Here is an 18,121-nt window from a genome sequence, read left to right as displayed (position 1 = left end):
CACTATGTGCCCTAGGCTGGCCTCAACCTCCTGAACTCAAGCAATTATCCTGCCTCCAGCCTCCTGTATTCTCCTGAGTAGCTGGGAATACAGGTGTGCCATCACCATGCCTGACCTCTTTTCAAATATTTATGGTGGGAAGGTTTTCTAGTTATGATATAAAACTCAGAGAAACTGAAAGAAATAACTGATATATATGATTATATGAAAATACACCAAAATGCATGGGGAAATGCATCAAAGGACAAATGGTAAACTGGGGAAAATATGGACAAAGAACTAATTCCCCATAGATATCCTGAGATACTACTAATCAGTGAAAAAAAAAATTGAAACACTCAATAAAAAAAGTGGGCAAAGTCTATGAACCGTTGACAGAAAGTAAAATACAAATATCTCTTAGAAGCACCAGCAGCCTGTTCTCATTTTTTAAGAGAAATAAACAAATTAGACCTCAAGATACCTTTTTTTCACCCATCACCTATCAATCCTCTCTGTTGCCAAAGCTGTGTAGAAAGATACAGTCGCACACACTACTAACTGAGTAAATACAGAGGCAATTGGACAAACTATCAACATTAAAAATGTAAGTTCTGACCCAAATTTCCACTTCTAGGAATTTATCTTATAGGAATAGCCATAAAGATGTAACATGGTGTGCACACAAGCTTTTTACGCACTGTAGCACTGTTTGAAATGGAAAAGATATAAATGATCTAAATTTTCATTAACAGTGTAAACAAACTAGGTTATAACCATATCATGAAATACTACATAGCCAGTAAAAAAAAATAATGAAGCTTTTTATAAGTAAGTACCAAAAAAAAATCTCCAATATGACTTTCTTGTTAGTGTAATCAGCAAGGTGCTCAATGGTGAGTATAGTATGCTACCAGTAATGAAAAGAAAACAAAAGAGGAGGGGAACTGTGCTGTCTCTTGGTGTGTATATATGTGTATATGTGTGCATATACAAACATGGGACCTCTCTGGAAGAAACCTACAATATCTCTTGCCTTTTGGGAGGGGGTAAAGCACCAGGCACTGAATGAGCAATGCAATGTGTCAAATATATTTATTATATTCTATGCTCCTTTTCATACTTATGAATTTTGCACCATGCAAAATTGTTCTGTTAATTAATGTTAAACAGTGCAATGGGAGGAATAGTTCACTATTAAAGAAATTATACCACTTTTAAATCAATCTGGTTTTTAGAGAGTTTAAACAGACACCTGTGGCTTGCAACCTTCACTCTCAGACCTCATAGCTTATGCAAAAGCCATTCATTAATAACTTTCAAAATTTGATAAAGAATATAGGGAGTCTACCTTTCATCACAACAAAGCCATCCAGGCCAAAACTTTGTTAGAAGTGTTAGCATTTGGCTACAATTTTATATAGAAAGCTGAAATGACAACACTGAAGTTTCTCCAATGGACTGTTGCTATCATTATAGGAATTTCCTGGGTAGCACTTTCTAGAGTGATCTGCAGAAAACCACTTCTTTAACAGCTCCACAGGTTTTATTGGGAAAAAGTTCATAGACAGATTGAGTTGTAGAGCATTTGAAAAAGTATCTGTACTCCAGGATTTCTCAAAGCCTTAAAACACTAATGTGAACTAGACATCTCTAAGTTGGAGAACCACACACAGCACACTTCAAACTTGTTTAGCCACCAAACTATGTTTTACAGGGCAGCTTGACAAACTAGCGTTCTTCTGAATCCTTTCTGAGAAATATATTCCAAGGAAATATAAATGGCATGCCTGTCACCATGCCCACTATGGCAGATCAAATGACTATAAAACCCCAAATTAAACTATATAGGTAGGCACCTAATGCTTAAACCATTCAAATAGAAAATAGTTTATTTGATAGTAAAAATTTTCTATGACAGTATTAAATGAATAAATGAAGGGTCCTTGTTTCTAAGATAATTAGACTCTGAAGTCTAGAAGACAATTATATGAAGGTGTCATTTGGTCCAATATGAAGACCAGAGGTCTCCTGCATAGATACATGGGCACAGAGAGGGAGTCATGGGAAAACCTCCTGGAGTCAAAGAGGCAGATTCTCAGAGCTGGGACAGGAATCTGGTATACCTCTAATACCAGGTCTATATGCATCTAGATGATACACAAGAATGGGTATCAATGTGATGATGCCAGGTTCTGGAATTTTGTGTCAAAATAAGAGAGCATTCCTCACACAGCACAGAAGCATGTAAAGACTTCAAGATGATGCCCAAAACCTCTTTCACATATCTGGGGAAGGTGGAGGAAGGACTCTAGTATGAATTAAGTGTTTTGCCACCAGGAAAATCACTTCTATAGCAGAGGAATGCCCCAAGCATCTCTCCCACAATTTTGGTCACAAATAGACAGCAAGACATGACTCAGGTGATTTAAATAAAAGCGGTAAAGAGAATAGTTGGTTTGAGCCACATTTACCTATCAAACTGCCCATTCAGGGAATTCTAAGATCAGGAAGAGCACCTGAGTACCAGTAACAGTACACTTTTTTGACATCCTTACTGCCAGAGTAAAAATCAGTGAAAATTTAACAAAACACAAGAGTGGAGAAAAGCAGGTCTAGAAGGATGGATGCTAGTTTTAACTTGAAAGGTCCAACAAATATTTGGGGCTACACTCAAAAGAAAGTAAGAAAAATGTATAAACTACATACCAGTACTGTAGCAACATTATTTGGAAAAGCTTTTACAAGGATCGAAGATGATGCAGTTATTGCTGCACCAAAGCTTAATGCATCCATTATTCTCACTAGAAAACACATAGCAATAAATACAGGTCCATCAGGAACTTGGTCCAAGAGACTGAAAAGCAATAAGACAATTATCAAAAGCCAAGCTGGTTTTAATTTTTTAAAATTTTAACTGTACCCACTGTACAAAAAAAATAGCATGTTATTCATAATTATTAGAATAAATCTCTTTAGAATATGAGTTGTTTTTAAAAGTTGCTTTGTTATACTTTCAGTAGGACACCCCCGATCTAGTTTTTTTTTGGTTGGTTTTTATTATGATTTGAGTCATAATGATAGCTTTACCGCCCTTTTCTGCTGACAAAATTATTCTCTTGCATGAAAATACCAAATAGGCCTTTTTAGAATACAGTTTTTCCTAGGTGTTTACGGGGAATGGATTCTAGAATCCCTGGCTGTGAAGGATAATCAAATCCCTTTATAAAATGGCATAGTTTTTGCATATAACCTGTGCACATTATCCTGTATAGGTTAAGCCATCTCTAGATTATTTATAGTACCTAGTGTAATGTAAACACTATGTAGATAGTTACTATGCTTTACTATTTGGGGAATAATGACAAGAAATCCGCACATATTTAGTATAGACCCTTTGTTCTTAAGTATTTGCCATCTGCAGTTGGCTGAATTCACAGAGGCTGAACCTATAGATTTGGAGGGTTGACTGCACATAGAATCATGCTGACAAGTCTTCTTACTAGCAGGTTTCTCCCGTGGTGGGACTCACAACTTCAAAAAAAGAAAGAATCTAGAAAATAGAAGACTCCCACAAAAAAAAAAAAAAATGTAATGGTTTTCTGAGTTTATCTCTTTATATTTATTATCATTCCTTTACGTTCCCCAAGTATTTACATGAGCTGTTTCCTAGAATTTGCCACTATGTTGCTCCTTTAAGGAGTCTAAGCTTAAGAATTCTATAGTTGTTTTGCCTCTGGTACTCATTTTCCCTATAACACCAAGGGGAAGAAACCTTCTGCTTTATGCTCTGAAAAGGAAGGATCGTGACTTAGTCTGGCCAAGCAGAACATTCTTTCCCCTGGGCTACAATGGCCACCATGCAGGCATGGGCCATGAATAAAGATGAGGCCAGTGAGACTCCTTTCTGTGATTCTCACTGAAGCTATTAGGAACAGGGTACTCTCTACTGAAACTGCAAAGGTCATATTGCAACTGAAAAGGGAGACCTTACCCAAGAAGAGGAAGGCAAAGCCAGGAAGCGAAGAAAGACTTCTGATGGCATGGTTTTATTGTTCTGCGGATGGAACCCAGGGGCCCTCTACACTGAACTACATCCCCAGCCATTCCGTTCTACTCCATTCCATTTTTCTGAGAGAGGGTCTGCCTAAGTTGCCCAAGCTGGCTTCAAACTTGTGATCTTCCTGCCTCAGGATCCCAAGTAGCTGGAATTACAGAAGCCCACCACTGTACCCAACTTGAACAGATTTTGGGGGGAAAAAACAATTTTCACTTTTTTGCTAAGCCAGAATGTATCTGTGACTCAAAAATTTGTTACGTTTCTATCATTCACAGTCACAAGAGTCCTCATGGATAGATTCAGTAGCCGGTTTAATGACGATCCCTTGGATTCTTGTTCTCATTCTTTTTATTTTATTTTATTTGTTATTGATGGACATAATACCTTTATTTTATTTATTCATTTTTTGTGGTGCTAAGGATCAAACCCAGTGCCTTACACGTGCAAGGCAAGTGTTCTACCTCTGAGCCACAACCCCAGCCCCTGGATTCCTGTTCTCTGCTCACCCAACTCCTTCCACCTTTATTTGCATGCTGTCATTAAACAGACAGTAATAGTACTGATCAGTTCAATAAGTGATTAACATTTTAAACTGAAGAGAGATCATAAAATCTGTGCAATCTTTCAAACATATCAGAAAGTGACTTACCCAAAGAGAATTGTAACTCCTCCTGAGACGAACATCCCTGCTATAAACATAAATTTTGCTCCAATATGCACAAGCTATAATAAATGTCAAAAAAAGAGACATGGATTACTTCTACAAGTTCATATTTATATAAACAAATCCACTGTATCAGAAAATTTAAAAAATTGGGAAGACATGTATAATTAATACAATACTAAAATAACTCTTTAAAAAGAATGAATGGTGATATACAGACATGGAAGTTAAAAACTAATCAGCCCTGAGGATGGAATTGTCACAGGTAGCAGAATTTTAAAAACTGTAATGGTGCTTATTTCTATATCGGTAGTAATTCTAGACTAGTAAATTGGAACATCTCATTTGGTAATTTTTTTTTTTTTTTTGGACCAGGAATATAACCCAGGGGCACTTAACCACTAAGCCACATCCTCAGCCATTTTTTATTATTTTATTTAGAGACAGGGTCTTGATAACTTGCTTAGGATCTCACTAAGTTGCTGAGACTGGCTTTGATATTATGATCCTCCTGCCTCAGCCTCCCGAGTCACTGGGATTATAGGCATGCACCACCATGACTGGTTCATTTGACAGTCTTTAAAAATTAAAATGTGTATATGAACTTTAATACTTACATATTTTCCAAATACCAAGGATGCCAGCAAGTCAAATAAAGCATAACATCCAAAGATCATGCCAATCATAGTATTGCTGGCTCCCTTCTTTTCGGCCTTTGAAAAAATACAAACAGGAACAATGTTTGAAAGACAAATATAGCACAGTATGGAAAGACAAAAATATGCAATCAGAACATCATCTTCTTGTGACTTTTATCTATAAAGTAATTTCAAAAATTATTATTTTCAAAGGGAAACTATATATTAAAAACCAGTCTCTGACATGAAAATAATTCATTTCACCATGCCTACAAAGAATTGTTCCCTTAAGCTAGCAAAAGTCAGAACTAAAGAACATACACAACTCAAAATACCTTGGGTGAGGAAATTTGGGCTCTACTTCATAGTCACAGGACTGATGAAACAGCTGATTTAGACACACTTCCTTTTTAGTATCCCTTTTAGTTACAGGATTGTACTCAACCAAAAAAATCCAAAAACACTTGTCCATAAAAAATTCAAGGTCTACCACGCGGCCTGCACAGTGGTTTCATTAATGAGGTTCTAGGCATTAAGTTAGTTAGAAGAGATCAAAATAAAACACACAAACCAGTACCTTATTTTACATTGCTAGGTCCGAGACGGCTCGCCTCCCTGGTTCCCGCCTCTAGCCGCCCAGCAGGGCAGCGAGGATTACTCTGGGCTAGCAGGAGAGAGAGAGAGTGAACACGCCGGGGAGTAGCCTTTTATTAGGGGAACAAGAGATTCAGGGGAGAATTCCATCCAATGAAGGTTGAGGGGGGGCTGCACTCCAAGGTCAGGGTCAGTGATTGGGTCTCCGGGGTCAGTGGTCACGCACACCCCCACACGGATGGGCTCTCTCATCAGGAAAGGGTCGGGATAGCTCCGACACAGCCAGAGCGCCTCAGGCCCTTAACGGGAGTCACCCAATCACGTGTCAGAATGGCTCCCCACATCAAGGTAGGAAATTCCATAAACCAAAATGTGGGTCACACCAAATCCTATTCGGTTTGGTCCCCTGCTTCTGCTGTTCTAACCTAGTACCTGACAGACTGAGAAGACAGTTTTCCTTTCTGACATCCACAACCCAGATTGAAAAAAAAAAAATCCCCCTGACACTCCACATTCTCCTGAAACACGTAGGGTAGTTTATCATCCATACATTATAATCATTAATGTTTACGGTCTGTTCCATCAGGGAGCTCTGAAGTTGACTACAGATGATGCAGTACTTATCCTGAATCTACTTTTGAACTCAAAATGCTACTACTGTAATGCATAACTGAATTCAAATATAAACATACAAAGAACTTTTTAATAACTGTTAGAAACTCTGGAAATGTGGCAGATCCTTCTATCTGGCTCCAGCAATGCAAGAAGTTAAAATATGACTTTAATGCTTTTAAGATAAGATTAGCATACTGTGATGCTCAAAGCCTGAATGACACACCTCCATCCTCTCAGACAATCAGCAGTCTTTTATTGAGCATCTTCCATGCGTTAGGCACCACAAAAGCAGTGAACATTAATGGTCAGAGAGGTAGATTTAGATTCATCCTTTCACCAAAGCTTCAAATAACTTGACTTTAATATAGAAAGTTAACATCCACTCACACACCCTTCAAAATCCATTGTCTACAACAGCCAACACTGCATTTCTTTACCTTTCTAACGAAACTTTTAAGATACAAATCCCTCCATCCCTTCCCATATAAGATATCATTGTTATCAAATCCTGTCTTTTTCAAGGATGTCAGACTACACACCTTTAATTAAACCCTATATTTCTCATAGCATCATACCACAAGAAACCAGACAGGTGAACTGACTATTCTAGCTGAACTTTAGGAAGGCCTACATCTCTTTCCAGGAAGACATCCATAAATGTGGTCCTTAGACAACTGGTGGTGGGTGGGGAGAGGACGGGCCCACAGTACTGAAGTCACTGTTTAGGTTGAATTTGAATCTAATATTCTATGGACTTCATAATTGACCTTTCCCTTTCCATGTACTACTTACCACATGAGATACTGTTATGGAGACAAGAACTATCTCATTATTAAGATACTTTTAATGGTATCTTAGCAAAAGATCATCCTATACGTAGACTGAAACCTGAAGTCTACATTTCTTATACATAATGATCAGCAAAAGGAAAATATTATCAAAGGAGTCAATTAAGATGTAGGAAGAACATTCTTTTGTCAGTAGATAGAACATTCATCACTTAATAGATCTGGTAAGTATTTAATTCTAGAATCGAGCAGAAAACATAGAATTTTGGCTACAGCAACTAGTATTTATTGGATCTTTACCATGAGCCAGAATCACCACTAAATATTGTTTCACACGTGCCTAACAATCAAATGAGTGATATATGTTTAGTTGGCCCCATTTGTAGATGAAGACATGGGCTTGTGAAGATGACAGTTTTTGAACCACTGTAGCTTCGGAGACAGAATGGTTACATGGGACGTCCTAGAGCCACATGCCACAATAGCAAACACTACTTCTGGAACATGGATCCTGCTTCACAAGCAGCAGCAATAACAGCTTTTGAAAGAAATTTCTAATTCACATGGAATCATCTGCAAAGGATGAGGATGGCCAGAAAAATGATGAATAGAAGTAGGAATCTTGTACCTGAACTAAAAAGAGTGGCCTATTTCTTTCTGCTCAAATAGCTTTGGCTAATAGGATGACAAAACATGCAGAAGGCAGGGTGAGATTTTATCAATGCATTTGTGACCACAAGCTTTTTATAAAGAATGAAAAGGGAGAGCCTGATCTTCATAGCTACAATTTTTAGAATTACAATGCTCTCTCTCACCTTTATTTGTCCTATTTCCTTTGGCCTTTTCCCCTACAAGCAAATAAACTCAACAAAAACTTAAAATCACAAATCCACAGTCGGGTTTTCCTTTGCTCCTGTTCCACTTAGAGAAAACTAACATTAATTGTGCTCAGTTAGTAGTTTCAAGTGAGCCAGGAAATGCACTTCTAAATGGTCAATCCACTTACTCCAGTTTTTCTCCATCTTATTTCAACAGGTTCTATGATATTATGATACATATATTTTTGTTTTCATTCATGGTTCCTGGCTTATAACTCTGACCTACATTGTCTGTTACAAAAGCCTCCTCATTACAGAGAGTCCTGCCGCATCCCCTGGAGAAGGAATGCTGTACAGGGAGGCCAAAATGAAACTGTATGTACAGGTCCTTTGAGTTTCTCCACCCAATCTATAAGCACTTGGCCTATGCAATGAAGTCTCCACAAAAACCCAAAGGACAGGGTCTAGAGAACATCTGGACAGCTGAACACATGGAGGTTCCTAGAGGGTAGTGTCCACAGAGGGCATGGAAGCTCCATGATCCTTCTCCCATGCCTCACCAATGCATCTCTTCACCTATATCTTTAATAATAAATCAGTAAACTTAAGTGCTAAGAGCCATAGCCAAGTAGTAATGATGCATGGCATTTTTGGTTGAAAGGTGATGCCAGCAAGCCATTGAGATGATATGATTATGTTAAGATCTGCATTCAAATGGATATTAGACCCCTGCTGTCCACCTCGGCCTGCTAAGGGACTCCTGGAGAGTTCCCATTGGTTGGGGAAGTGCGGTAGGAGGGAATTCCTGTTGGTGTGTGTCCGGGAGAACACCACGTGTGTGGGTCGGCATATTTCCCGGGAGCATACAGGGCATTGGCGGGAGTTTCAAAAATAAAGTTTGTTCCTGTTTGAGTGGCTCGTGATTTTGTGCCCAGCCAGACTGCGGCACTTAAGAGTTTTCCTGAGGTGTGTGGCCACTCAATCAAAGTAATGGAACCCAAGGAGGGGGTTATGGGAACCCCAATTTATAGCCAGACAGCCAGAAGAACAGGTAAAAAAAAAACCTGGGACTAGTTAGTGACTGGCATCTGAAGGCAGGTGACAATTTTGGGAATTGAGCTCTCAACCTATGAGATCTGATGCTATCTTCAAAAAGATAATATCAGAACATTATCTGACACTAGAGGACACCTAGCTGGTGTGTGCTGCTGCAGGAATTGCTCGCTGGCTGGAGAGGAGAATTCCCCGCCTGTTTTGAAGCCACAGAAGTGATCTGTGCTGTGAGTGCATAGCAAGAGAAATGGTTCAGGTTGGATTTTCCTTCTATACCCTCAGAGGCTCCCATCATTTTTTTTTTTACAAACCCCAAGTCTTGTCAGACCATCGTGCTCAAACACCTCTGATGACTTCCCAGTGATTGAGCCCTTGGCATGCATCCAAGTGCCCTTGCCTTCTAGCTGCAACATGCTCCTGGGATTCTTGGACTCCTAACAGATCTCACCTCACCCTAGGCTCAAGTTACACTGAACTGTCTTCTCTTTTCCAGGACCACGCCATTCATTTCTTCTTTGCATGAATATACATACCTTGGATGCCCTCCCCTCTGTGTTCACCTTAGACACCACCATCTCTTAAGACCCATCTTAGATTTACCTTGTGAAGTTCCTTTCAATACCACATCTTCACCTGGCCACTCTTCTGCCCATGGCAGAATTAATCATCCTCTTTCTTGAGTTTCATAACATTCTGGGCATCCTCTTTTTAAAGGATATTCAAATAGTCTGAAACCTTTCTTGTCATATTTCTTCACTCCCAATGGACAGATAAGAGAGGATCGTTTTCTTGATTATTTTTTCTCTAACCCATCATACTTAAGAGTAGGAACTTACTAAACCTCTAGTGAATAGGACTGAAGTGGGGGAGTGACTTCACTGCTGAAACTGTTTCTTCATTTGCAATATGATGGCCTTCATTTGCAACATGATGGGATTCTTGCTATTCTACCCTTCTTATGTGGTTGTGGTAGGCACCAAATGGGTAAGTGGGTGGGAACATGTAATGAAAACGGGAGAGGGTTGTATGGATACAGAGCCTCATTGTTCTTTTAGCAGAGAAGCCACTTCATCCTCTTTTGTAGCATATAGAATGAAGGACTACACGTCATCAAGGCAGATAGAGGGCTGAGAAACTGCTGATACACTGTAAGCCCAAGGCTTTGGCAAAGAGGACAAAATAAAACACATGGACATACTATTTCCACTTGCCCAAGCCAGTCCCCTTCATCCCATATTACACCCCTTGATTCCAGAGGTTATTTTCTTTGTGACATTTTCTATAGATCCTAACACCAGAAAAGGCTATGATTAGAGAGAACTAGGCAATATTAATCAGAGTTTTTCCTTCACGTCACTAGAGTCTATAAGAAATTCAAGTCAGAAAAAGGAATCCACTGGAACACTATATTTTAATTCTAAAATACTAATAAATCAGAACACCAGTAAGTGAACACATTATTGTCTTAGGGTCCTGTCTTAATGGAGACCTGTAGCACAACATTTAAATCTCAACTATTCAAAGTACCTCCTTTTTGTTTTTTTTAATTGCAAATATCAAATATGATTAATCAAACTACATGGTAAACAAAGTAACACTCAAAGGGTCAATTATATTTTAGTTGAACTACCTTCCAAGAGAACAGTCTTTCTAGACTTGTTTCTCTTTTTATTTTTTATTTTTTCCTGGTGTTAAAACATTCTAGAAGAAATATTCTTTTAGTTGAAATCTTATGTATTAACTATATTATAAGCAGATTTTTATATTTTAAATACTATAAAATAAAATAGTTCAAAAAGCTTTTTTTTTTTAAATTAGAGTTCATAAGGATACAAAAACATCTTACCTCCTTGGGGAAAAAGGGTCCAAGGATAGAATAGGCCATCATGGACCCTAAGTTCATGGAAGCAGCAGATATTAGTACAAACAGCTGTTCTCTTGAAAGCCGTCTGGGTGTCTCTCTTGAACTTCCTGAAGGGCCATCACCTTGGATGCAAACACACTGCAATTACAGTCATGTAATTGGGACTATGGATGGAAATACAGAAGTGTCATTTCTGTGCAAAAACAATGTACTCTGAAGAGACATGTTGAGCTAGGGCTATTTTAAATATAACACATGTGACCAAATAGAGAACAATCCTGGGAGACATCACTGCAATATTGAAAACATATTATATTCATTCACACACTACCATCTATTAGAATCTCGATGCATACATTACCTGCCATCTGTTTTGCCTTCACCATAAAGTTTATTTCCCTGGTATTTAATAAATCACTTGAAGAAAGATGAGCAGCAGGTTGATCTCCAAAGGGTACCACTCTATGAAGTATAATTAATGTCCCTTATTTTCTCAAGTTACTAGCTTCATAAGTTATATAGACTCAAAAATGTTTTAAGCATAGAATGTTAGCTGTTTATTAGGAATTCTAGGGCAGTATTGAAGTCAAGTGGCAAGTAAGTCGAAAACATTCAAATGGTGGATTAATAATATGATATATTTCTGAAAAGGCAAGTCCCACAAATCTGTTAACTGGATCCTTTTTTTTTTTTTTTAACACGAATTACTGTCTATTGCATCAATTCATTTAACACTGGTTTCCAGGGCTAAATTGTCATTTAACTTAAACATCCAGTCAAATACTCAGGTTCAAACATCGAAGCACATTTAGTAGTTCTTTTTAAATGATTCTGAGAGGGAAAAAAAGGAAAGGAAAAATATATTCGATTTGCTCTACTTGTTCCCAGAGGTTGCCACTATAGTCCAGAAGAAAACAAATCTGTGCAACATGGGGAAGTCTTAGGAATCTTTATAAAAAATTTGTAGTAAATGAAGAAGGGAAATGAGAGAAAGTTAAAAAGAAAGGGGAACAACAGTGAATACTTAAAAGATAATGTTTTACATTTGTCTAATGGTATACTTATTTGAATTCATTCTTAAACACACAGAACTTAAAAGCAGAGCTATGGGGGAAAAGTCACTAGATACAAACTATAGCCAGGCCTCCAACTACCCCTCCCAGAGAAAGAAACGCTGGCCTGAACCCCACGTCAGGACCCAGCCTTTCCAATCTCTCTAAAACAAACCATGCTAAAGTCAATTCGATCCTGACTAAAGAGACAGGCCCGAAGCCACCGCCGAGCGCCCGTCCCTGCTCTCTCGGTCACCTCCGGGTCCCCCCGGAGTCAAGGGACCAGACGCGTCCATGTGCGGTGTTTCCTCCAGGTCCAAGCCGGTGCCGTCAGACTCAACCTCCCACGATCTGACCCGCGGGTCGCCCTGGCATCTCGGATTCGCAGTTGGCAGCGATCTGCGTGGAGCTCTGCAAAAACCTTGCAGGAGAGTAAGCGCCCGGGGGCGGGGCGGGGCGGGGCTGGGCAGAGGAGGGGGCGGGTCCTTTCCCACTATTATCTTAATCTGCTTTAGGGGCTATAATTTATGCTGTCCCTTTTCATTCGGCAGGAGGTGGAGCGGAGAGGGGGAAGGGAAGACGAGTCTATATTTTATATAGTTGGACCTCTACGTTAAAGACACAAAGTGAATTAGAAAATTAGACTCACACTGAATCTTTTTAAAGAGTTCGGTTATTTATTTTTCATCGTGTGCAAATGAGATAGTGTTTGTAATCACTGAAACCAGATATTAGTAAGCCGTAAATGAATTAAACAATGTGAAGCCCTTGCAGAAAAATATATTTGCAAGAATGATAATGAACGAGGAAGCATGGCAGAGTGGCTAGGCATATGGTTTCAATTCAGGGGATTCTCAAGCCATTTGTGACTTAGGTCAGCATGGTCAGCTTCTCCAAGAACTGCAGAGGTAGCTCAGTGATAAAGCACCTTTGGATTCAATCTCCCGTACAAAAACGAAAAAATAGTGTAAGTATGTAGCTGCTACCTTACTCTCCCATTCACAATTTACAGGCTCGTACACACACACACACACACACACACACACACACACACAAAGGTTTCATTTAATTCACCTTATGTACTATTTGGGAAGGGCTGTTTGGAGAATGGGAAAGTCTTGATTTAGGCCAAGTGAAACAAGACTATTTTCTCTTTTTCTTTTTTTTAAAGAGAGAATTTTTTTAATATTTATTTTTCAGTTTTTGGTGGACACAACATCTTTGTTTGTATGTAGTGCTGAGGATCAAACCGCTTGAGCCACATCCCCAGCCCCTGAATGCAGATCTTAACATAATCATATCATCTCAATGGCTTGCTGGCGTCACCTTTTAACCAAAAATGCCATGCATCATACTACTTGGCTATGGCTCTTAGCAAACCCATGTACATAGTATATCTCTTTCTTTATGCAGGCCTTCTTTATTTCAGAAAGGACTCTTCATTATTGTAGAAGTATGACATAGTCCATGTTAAATTTATTCCTAAATATCCTAGTTTGGGAAGCTATTAAAGTTGAATTGTTCTATATTTAAATTTCCAATCATTTGCTGATTATATATATACATATATAAGTAAATGAATTTTATATTACTCTTGTATCCTACAAACTACTAAATTCTCTTATTAGTTCCAGTAGTTGTTTTATAGATTTATATTTTCCATGTAAAAATGATGTCATCTGTGCATAGAGTTTTTACTTCTTTCTTTCAGAAATGTATGCTTTTGTTCTTATTGCATTGGCTAAGATGACCAGTAAAATGTTGAATAAATATGGTGAGCTGATGAACCTTGCTTTGTTCCCAATTGGTCTTCCACCATGAATTATGAGGTCAGATGCAGGCTTTTCATATGGCCCATTATCAGATTAAGGAAGTTCTGCTTTTATTATAAATGGTTTCTCTTGTTTAGTCTATTATGATAAATAACACTGAACAATTTTCTAATATTAATATAACTTTGCATTTTTGTATAAACCCAATTTGGTCATAATATATTGTCATTTTTGGAATTAATGTGGTAGTATTTTGCCAATTTTTGTATCTATTTTTATAAATAATGTTGATTTATAATTTCTTTATCAAGTTTTGGTATGAGGATAATCCTGTATTCATAAAGCAAGTCAAAAGTTATCTTCCTTCTGTATTTTCTGTAGCAGTTTGAATAATATTAGTGTTATTTTTCCCTAAATGTCTGATAGAACTCAATTATACTATCAGGGCCTAGGAAGGTTATTGATAACAAATTGTTAATATACTAAGTATATTGCTATTCAAATATTCTATTTATTTTGTGTCAAATTTGATAAGTTGTAAATTTCTAAAGACATTTTCCTTTTCATCTAAGTTGCAAATTTACTGGCATTAAAATTTGCATTGTATTCTTTTTTTTTGTTTTTTGATGTTTGTAAGATCTGTTGACATAGTTCCCCTTTATTCCTGATCTTTTAAGTTTGAACCCTCTTCCCTTTTGCTTAATCAGTGTGTGTGATGGAGTAAATGTTTGTGCTCGGGGCTGGGGATGTGGCTCAGGCGGTAGCGTGCTCGCCTGGCATGTGTGCGGCCTGGGTTCGATCCTCAGCACCACATACCAACAAAGATGTTGTGTCCACCGAGAACTAAAAAAAATAAATATTAAAAAACTCTCTCTCTCTCTCTCTCTCTCTCTCTCTCCTCTCTCACTCTCTCTTTAAAAAAAAAAAAATGTTTGTGCTCTACTCCCCACCAAATGCACCTGTTAAAACCCTAATCCCACTTTGATGGATTTGGAGGTAGAGTCTTAGGGAGATGATTAGGTTTTAAGGGAAGAGCACTTTGTGAAAGGGATCAGTACACTTATCATAAGAGGCCAGAAAGCCAGTTAGTTTTTTTTCCCACTCTAAGATAACTCTTCCAGAAACCATCAGTCTGTAACCCAGAAGAGAGTCCTCACCAAAACCCAACCACAGTGGCACCCTGCCCTCAGACTTTCAATCTTCAGAACCATCAGAAATAAAAGTCTGTTGTTTATAAACCACCCATTCTATGCTATTCTTCTATTGCAGCCCAACTGCCTTGGACAGTGTAGCTATGGGTAAAAAATCTTGATGATCTTTTCTTTCTTTTTTTTTTTTTTTTTTGGTGGGGGGACCAAGGACTGAACCCAGGGGCACTTAACCACTAAGCTACATCCCCAGCCCTTTTATAATATTTTATTTAGAGACAGGATTTCGCTAAATTGCTTAGGGCCTCACTAAATTGCTGGGGCTGGCTTTGAACTCCAGATTTTCATGCCTCAGCCTCCTGAGCCACTGGGATTACATGCATGTGCCACCATGCCCAGCTTAATGTTCTTTTCAAACAAACTTTGCCTTTTTAAGTTTTTCTTAATTATTTAGCTTCTTATTATTATAAGCTTAACTTCTATATTATCCATTTCTACTCTCATTTTTATTTCTTCTTTCTTCTACTTTCATTTGGTTCATTTTGTTCTTATTTTTCAAGTGTCTTAGGGCAGAACTTTATATTGCTGATTATCCTTTTCCTCTTTTCTAATATTAACATTTATGGCTTTAAATTTCCCTATATGAACATTGCTTTAACTACATCCCATAAATTATCACTCAGTTTGCAATATTTACTAATTTCCCTTATGTTTTCTTCTTTTATCCATAATTTAATAAGACCTCTGTTTCTTATTTCCAACATTCCAGATTATCTTTTTTATGGGGGGAGGTGTACCGGGGATTGAACTCAGGAGCACTCAATCACTGAGCCACATCCTGAGCCCTAATTTGTAATTTATTTAGAGACAGGGTCTCACTCAGATGCTTAATGCCTCACTTTGCTGAGGCTGGCTTTGAACTCACCATCCTCCTATCTCAGCCTCCCCAGCTGCTAGATTATCTTTATATTGATTTTTAATTTAATTCTATTATAGTCAAAGAACTATTCTAGAAGATTTCCATCTTAAGTTATTGAAACTTGTTTTATGACCCAGCATGCATTCTCTCTTTGTAAATGGTACTATATGTACTAGAAAATAACAATATTCTATCACTGTTGGGTGTAGTGTTCTACAAAAGTCAATTATGTCAAAGTTACAGTTTTGTTCATATCTTCTATGATCTTACTTATTTGGCCTAATTGTTCTATCTACCAATAATTGAGGGAGATTCAAATATCTACCTACAATTTTGAATTTATTATATCATTTAATTCTTTCAATTTTGAAGCTGTTAATTTCTAATTACATTCTATTATTGACAAAGAACTATTCTAGAAGATTTCTATCTTGAAACTTGCTGAAACTTCTTTAGTTAGATAGTAGATAAATACCTTACATTTAAGGTAAGTACTGACATGGTTGAATTTAAGTCTACCATTTTAATTATTTGTTTTATATCATCCCTTCTGTTTTTTATTCAGTTCTTCTTTTGATTTAATTGAAAAAACATTTTGGAATTCCACTTTAGTTTATCTGTCTCTATCCCTATCGGTTATTTTTAATTGTTTGCTTAGGGATTATAATACACATTCCTAACTTTTCTGGGCTACTTAGTTAAAATTGTAACACTTCATATAAAACCTTGTAATTTAACAGATCACCTTAATTAAGAAACCTGCAGTTTTACAGATCCATGAGATTTTATATTGTTCATCTCCCATTTTTAATGTACATATTTTTCTTTTTTTCTTTGGTTTGGCTGCCCTGAGAATTTTTCTCTTTACCATTGGGTTTCAGTAGCTCACTTATGTCCCTGGGTGTGTGCAGGTATGTGTCATGAATTCACTGAACTTCTTAAATCTGTAAATTTATTTATTTAACTACATTTGGGAAACTTTTGAATATTATTTCTTCAAGTATTTCTATATCATTCTTTTGTCTCCTGGCCCTTCAACCGCATACACAGCATGTTAGACCTTTCAATTATAAATGCAAGAGCTTTTGATTTTTTTACTTCTGTCCCACAGGTCATTGCAGCTCTATTGTTTTCCAGTTGCTTCTCTCCCCCTATCCCTGCTCCATTCTTCAAATTGGATGATTTCAGATTCATTTAGCTAAAAGACTGGAAATGTTTTAACGAAGCTTACATAGTCAGACAATCTATATCAAAGAATCCTTAAGTCTCCAGTCTTTCCAGAAACAATTTTTAAAAAGAAACATCAGAAAACAGTAGAGTTACTCTAAAGAAAGCAGCGCTGGCAGCTGGAGTCCCACACACTCAGGTTTTCCTTCTATCCCATGAGAATACATTTAATATTAACTTAGGGTTTGCTCTTTGAGCCACTCTGCTCTATTTCAGTTATAAATTTATCTTGTTGCTAGTTCATAATGGACTGACTTATAAACATTAAGTATCAGCTCTACCTTCCATAGTATGCTTAGTTCTCAGGAACTTTGATTCAGCCCCGTAGTGAGTATCTACCACATCTGGTGCTAGGTAGCAACTGAAACAAGTGGAAGAGAAAATATTCTGTACAAATGAAATGTGAAGCTGCTGTAATCAAAATGGAGTTGCTTATGTCCTAACAAAAATAAATAAAGCTGAGAGGTTATAAAGGAAGAGTTCTTCTGCATGACTGACTAATAGTAACTATCACAAAACACTATCAGAACCACAAGTTTGCACAGAGGCCACCATGGCCTTATACAAAAGTATTTTTACCAGGGCATCTGGCCAGCAGCTGTCCATTCTACCTCAGACTGACATCATTCTTGTTATCATTCACTCTCGCCAAGGATTATTGTTTTGAATTAGCTGATGTAATCCCCTCATTTTTATCTTTAAAAACTTTCTTTACCTAAACCTCCTTGGATATACCCATAGTTTACTATAATATGCACACAGCCATTGAAATGCTCTAATATTTCCATTCAGGGCTATTTCCAAATAAATGTCATTATTCTTTGGGAAAGTCTCTCTGATTTTATAAAATTTAGGGTAACATTAGTAAGGCTTAGAAATGTGGATAAAAATTTCACAAAACTCTCAAAATATATAAACTATTGGCATAGG

At 37.5% G+C, this 18,121-nt stretch overlaps 1 protein-coding gene across 4 annotated transcripts in view; it reads right to left on the bottom strand.

Annotated features, from left to right (window-relative positions):
• The window catches only part of SLC18B1 (solute carrier family 18 member B1), a 32,928-nt gene extending 20,358 nt beyond the window's left edge, over positions 1-12,570 (bottom strand). For all 4 annotated transcript variants that reach the window (XM_081295384.1, XM_081295385.1, XM_081295386.1 and 1 more), the window contains exons 1-5: positions 12,382-12,570; positions 11,056-11,195; positions 5,321-5,416; positions 4,689-4,762; positions 2,689-2,836 (exon numbers count right to left, since the gene is read on the bottom strand). In XM_081295384.1, coding sequence (XP_081151510.1) covers positions 2,689-2,836; positions 4,689-4,762; positions 5,321-5,416; positions 11,056-11,195; positions 12,382-12,421 — 498 coding nt within the window. In that variant the 5' untranslated portion in view covers positions 12,422-12,570. The remainder of the gene's footprint in view (positions 1-2,688; positions 2,837-4,688; positions 4,763-5,320; positions 5,417-11,055; positions 11,196-12,381) is intronic.
• Between the last annotated feature and the right edge of the window lie 5,551 nt (positions 12,571-18,121).

Source organism: Spermophilus citellus, assembly GCF_964194105.1.
Source record: "Spermophilus citellus genome assembly, chromosome: 5".
NCBI classification, from domain to species: domain Eukaryota; kingdom Metazoa; phylum Chordata; class Mammalia; order Rodentia; family Sciuridae; genus Spermophilus; species Spermophilus citellus.
The sequence above is the reverse complement of the archived record's forward strand: the minus strand, read 5'-3'. Positions and strand labels throughout refer to the sequence as shown.